This window comes from Microtus ochrogaster, chromosome 10, assembly GCF_000317375.1.
Source record: "Microtus ochrogaster isolate Prairie Vole_2 chromosome 10, MicOch1.0, whole genome shotgun sequence".
Classification (NCBI taxonomy): Eukaryota; Metazoa; Chordata; class Mammalia; order Rodentia; family Cricetidae; genus Microtus; species Microtus ochrogaster.
The window spans coordinates 8229537-8235173 of record NC_022016.1 but is presented as its reverse complement, the minus strand read 5'-3'; the positions used below and the strand labels follow the sequence as shown (position 1 = coordinate 8235173).

Sequence of the window (5637 nt, the reverse complement as noted above, 5' to 3'; positions counted from 1 at the left end):
TTTATTTATTTATTTATTTAAGATTTCTGCCTCCTCCCTGCCACCACCTCCCATTTCCCTCCCCCTCCCCCAGTCAACTCCCCCTCCCTCAGCAGCCTGAAGAGCAGTCAGGGTTCCCTGTCTTGTGGGAAGTCCAAGGATCTCCCACCTCCTTCCAGGTCTAGTAAGGTGGACATCCAAACTGCCTAGGCACCCACAAAGCCAGTACGTGCAGTAGGATCAAAACTCAGTGTCATTGTTCTTGAGTTCTCAGCAACCCTCATTGTCTGCTATGTTCAGCGAGTCTGGTTTTATCCCATGCTTTTTTCAGACCCAGTCCAGCTGTCCTTGGTGAGTTCCCGATAGACCATCCCTCAGTGTCTCAGTGTGTGGGTGCACCCCTCGTGGTCCTGAGTTCCTTGCTCGTGCTCTCTCTCCTTCTGCTCTGATAGTTATGAACTTCATTGTGTATTCTGGGATGTGAACTTGGGTCCTCTGGAAAAAAGCAACTAGTTCTCTTAACCACTAAGCCATCTCTCCAGTCCTCTTCCTACTTTTTTTTTTTTGAGACAAGTTCTCATGGTGTAGTCCCAGCTAGCCTGGAGCTCGATATGTAGATCAGGCTGAGTTGGAATTCACCTGCTTCTGCCTCCTGAGTGTTGTGTGCCTCACCACTGCTGGCACTGAGTCTCTTGGCATATGCTTTATTCTCTAGTAGACGTGGTTACAACCTAGGTAGACAGGACCACAAACAGCTCAGAAGGCTTCACATGGCGTATGCATATTTTGAAGCATCACATGGAAACTCATAAATAGGTACAATATGTTTTATACATCAGTTATATAAAAAAGATGCTCCTTGACAGAAATGGAATTTATAAGGTCTAACTCCCTTTATCTGCCAGCAAGGCCTCATCTTGTCCTGCCTAGGGAGCTACTTTAGGGGTCAGCCAGAAGTCCAGCAGCGGGGCATGAAATGCCAATAAGAGGAGGATTGAACCTACTTTGTGTTACTAGGCCCAAGAATCCCATCAAGACAGGAAAGTGAGCAAAAGCAGAAGGAGCAGGAAGAGGAGGGGAAGAAAATCAGCGTGAAGCATGTGAGTATGAGACCCTGCAGCCCAGTTTCGATCCCCTCCTGCTGTTAGCAAATATCAAAGTACAGGCAGAGATACCTATTCAGTTCCTTTTTTTGTTGAGATGGGATCTTGCTATGTAGCCCAAGATGACTTCATACTTGATGATCTTCCTACTTCAGTTTCCAGAGGACTATGATCACAAGCTTATGTCATCATGCCTAGCCATGATGTGTGGTTTCCAATTAAGTCAGGGTTGACTGGATAGTCAGTCATTCTTCTCTTATTTGAGATCATTCAGTGCCCCTGGAGGGAGGGCTATTAGCCAAGTTGCCTGTGTTCTCACCTATGATTTCTCTTTATATAATTTATTAGTGCTTATTGAAAGACTAGTCACATTTTATATTTTAAAAATACATTTATTTTATGTCTATGTTAGAGAGAGAAAGAGAGAGAGAGAGAGAGAGAGAGAGGCCACAAGAGGACATCAGATCACTGGGAACTGGAATTGGAATTGTGGGTAGTTATTTGCTTTCTGATATGGGTGCTGGGGACTGAACACTGCAAGAGCAATATATGTTCTTAACTGCTGAGCCATCTCTCGGTTTTTTAAATTACTAATTTTTTTAGACACTCCATAAAACAGTGTTACTTCTTGTACCATTTATTGACTAAAGTAGCCACCATTTCACATAAATTCCCAGGAGTGAATTTTCTTGGTGAGAGCAGTCTGGCAGTTCTGGGCAGCCATCTCTGGAGGCAAGCTTCCTGGAAATGGGGATAAGTGGGCCCTGGCTTCATCTAGGTGGCCTGGAAAGCAAAGAATGTGATAAAGGCTTGATTTCTGTCCTGGGGCTCTTTATTCTGCCTTAGATGTTAATTTCCCCAAGAAAACTCTCTTTCAGAAAGTTCCTTTGGTTTGCTAGATTTACATTTCTTCTGCTTCCCCCCATGAGTTTAGGTTTCCATAGATGACTCAGTGGCATATGACTTGGACACCTACTACACAGACTACTACACCAGTCCAGAGAGTAAGTGCCTGAGAACGGGAGAGCCGACCCTGTGCTGGCTAGGACGGCTGACTTTCTGGAGAGGAGGAGCAGGGATGGGGGGGGGAGGAGCAGGGATGGGGGGGAGGAGCACAGTCCTTATGCTTTGGAGGGGTCCTAAAGAGAGCCAGTCTGTTCTAAAATGCCTCTTGTTACAGTTATTTGGGAGAAATACCCCATGCTATTAATGGTTGGGTCTTCTTTTAGGTCCTGTAATATTTGAGTCAGAGTACAAGGACATGAGTGATGTGGATGAGACTATGCTGGGAATGCTTCCTTCCAGCCAAGACAGCAGTCCCAGGAGTGTGTCTGGAAGTGTGGACAGAAACGGCTGGAAGCCTGATCTCAAACTGCTGAGGATTCTTCAGGCCAGTGTTGAGGAAGATGAGGAGAACCATCTTTCTAGGGCGCAGAGCGAGGCATCTCTGGATGCTTAGGCTGGGGATGTCATACAGGGCAGCCTACCACAACAGTTCTTGGTATTTTGAGGACAATGACCTTGGACATTGTCCTCTGGATTCCTCCAACAGGATGAGGGCTTAGAGACCTTGCTTTTTTCACTTGCTTTACAACTCCAAAATGAGTAAGAAAAAAACCTTAGTTCCGCTAAATATAGGAAACTTTTCCAGGGCAGATTATTTCCACTATTAAACCCAATCCCTTATCAAAGGACTTGTTCTTTGTTTCCAGGAAGAGAGGAGGTAGGTGCTTCCTTGTGTCTGTTTTCTGGGTCCCCTTTATTGCTCTGAAATCTTTGTAGTGGTAGGAAGCTAGACTCAGCTATGGGAACCTTTATAATATCCCTACATACTCTGCTCATTCCCTGGAAATGCCGTCTCTTGGTAACGGGGCCTGCACCATTATCAAGTGGGAATCACTATGGGCTGCTCCCACCTTAGAGTTCATCTTAGCTACAAGTAATTCAATATTGAAAAAAAGCACTAAAAATCCAAAAATTATTTCATTACACAGAACTAATACTGATCGCTTGATTTCACATATCCAAGCAATTCAAATTTTCATGTCTTATTAAGTTTTTTTACAGTTGACATATTCGTATTAGAATTCAAATAAAATTTATAAGTTACACTTTCTCAGTATGCTCTAATCTCTTTTAATTTGTACATCCCCTCATTTTTTCTTTCTCTTTTCCTAGAATTCATTCCAACTCTAAAGAACTTAACAAAATTTCTAGTTTCTAAGAAATCTAGTCATGCTGGGCAGTGGTGGCGCACGCCTTTAATCCCAGCACTCGGGAAGCAGAGGCAGGCGGATCTCTGTGAGTTTGAGGTCAGCCTGGTCTACAAGAGCAAGTTCCAGGACAGGCTCCAAAGCTACAGAGACACCTTGTCTCGAAAAACCAAAAAAAAAAAAAAAAAAAGAGAGAGAGAGAAATCTAGTCTTCAGGGAAATTTCAATGTCCATAAAGACAAAGACCCAGAATTCCAGAGTCTCAGGAGCCTTCTAACTTGGTTTTTGTGTTTAGCCCATAGAAAACCTTTACTATTAAAAGCTGAAATCTTTTAACCTGTAAAATTTCAAAATTGCATAAAAAGTAAAGGGAATATAATATAGCAAAACTCTACCTGGGGCATTGGTAAGTTTTTTTTTTTTAAAGGCCTTTGGTTGGGTTGGACCACATACTTTAGAAAGACCTACTCTTGCTTTGTTTTGTTTTTCTAACTAATGTTGTTTTTCATGGACAGAGAAGTCTATAAGACCAATGACAAGCTTACCTTTTTTTAAAAATGTAACTCTTAAAGTTCTTCGAGAACTTCATAATGCACACCATGTATTTTGATCATGTTGACCCTGTGTCTCCCAAGCATACCTTCTTGAAATCTCATTTCTTTTGTATTTGGCCCCTGGTATCTGGAACCCTAGAATTCCCTAAGTAAATGGTCACACACTCCTTCCATGGCCTCTGCAAGGCTCTTTCCTGAGCCTGCCAGTATATGTGTGCTGCTGGGTTTGAGGCCCTTAAAAGAGGTCTGGTCAGAGGGCATGAGGGCTGGAGCATCTGCAGGTGATGAGAGCAGGAGCCCGAGACATGAAGAACACTGTGTACTTAGGCTGTCAGGTGTGGCATCTCCCGAAGCTGTGAGGCTTGCATGATGATGAGTATGGACTGGTGGCTTAGTTACTTTTCTATTACTGTGATAAGCCACAGTGACCAAGGCAGTTTATAAAACAAAATGTTTAATTTGTTATCACAGTTTTGGTGACTTTGAGCCCATGATGGCAGCAAGAACCACTGAGAACTCATGTCTTGATCTGAGAGTGTGAGGAGAGAGGAGAGAGCACTGGGTATTGTGTGAGTTCTTTGGAGCCTGGACCCCAGTGACACACCTCCACCATCAAGGCCATACATCCCAATCATTCCCAAACAGTTCCACCAATTGGGTCCGAATATTCAAACGTATGGGCCTATGGGAGCCATTCTTATTCATAACACCACAACTGATCAAGTAGGAAAGTGTGTGGTATCTTGACTTGTAATTCTTCCATGCACAATCATCCTCAGTAGAACTGGTTTATACTCTCCTGGATCCTGTAATAGTCAGGACGGGGCAGGTGAGATGACTCGGTGTGAAAGCACTTCTGTGTGGAACTGGAGACCCCAAGCTGGGTCCTCCGATCCCACAGTGGAAGGAGTTCCGACATGCCTGCACTCATACTACAAACCACAGATAACACAATCAATTAAATAAAATTTAAGAAAAAGTTGGGGTGAGATTGTGCATGTCCTGTGCAGACACCCTCAACTGCTGTGAAGTAAGGAGCTGTCTGACATGGGTCTTCCACAAGAGCAGTGTGCACCCTTAACCACCGAGCTCTCTCGGCAGCCCGTTGCTTTTCTTTGTCTAACCGTATCATCTAGTACAGTGTTAGCAGAAGTGGTGAAAGCAGACATCCTTGTCTTGTTCTTGACCTTAGGAGAAAAAATGCACTCTTTTTGCCACAAGGTTGTTGTTAGCTATAGGTCTCTTCATAGGAGTCTGTTAGATTAGAAATTCTGTCCTTCGCTTGTTGAGAATTGTTTTGTTCCTTAACTGTGAAAAGACATTGGTGTTTGTAAATTTTTTCTGTTGTAATGAGTATATATTTTTGGTTGTTTATTCTATTAATATATCACATGGATTTTTTCCTTTGGCTATTAAACCAACCTGCATTCCTGAGATAAATTTTACTTGATTGTGGTATATGGCTATTTTTAAGTCTTTGGATTCAATTTCCTAGCTTTTTTTTTAAAGACAGGATCTTAGTTTGTAGCTTGGGCTGGTGTATCAGTTATTATGTAGCAGAGGCTGACCTCAGACTTACAATCCTCCTGCATCAGCCTCCTGAGCAGCTGGATTACAGGCTTGAGCCGCCATGCTCTATAGCCCTCTTGGATGTACCTTTCTTGTGGTGTCCCTAGTTTTGATATCAAAGACTCATTATAATAAGTGGTATATTATGTTTTTATTTGTTGGTATTTTTTGTTTTTTGGGAAAGTTGGTGAAGACATTAAATTCTTTAACTTTTGGTAG

At 42.9% G+C, this 5637-nt stretch overlaps 1 protein-coding gene across 2 annotated transcripts in view; it reads left to right on the top strand.

Annotated features, from left to right (window-relative positions):
- The window catches only part of C10H9orf43 (chromosome 10 C9orf43 homolog), a 21244-nt gene extending 18058 nt beyond the window's left edge, over positions 1–3186 (top strand). For both annotated transcript variants that reach the window (XM_026782199.1, XM_026782200.1), the window contains 3 exons: positions 997–1079; positions 2017–2086; positions 2312–3186. In XM_026782199.1, coding sequence (XP_026638000.1) covers positions 997–1079; positions 2017–2086; positions 2312–2541 — 383 coding nt within the window. In that variant the 3' untranslated portion in view covers positions 2542–3186. The remainder of the gene's footprint in view (positions 1–996; positions 1080–2016; positions 2087–2311) is intronic.
- The last annotated feature ends 2451 nt before the right edge of the window (positions 3187–5637 follow it).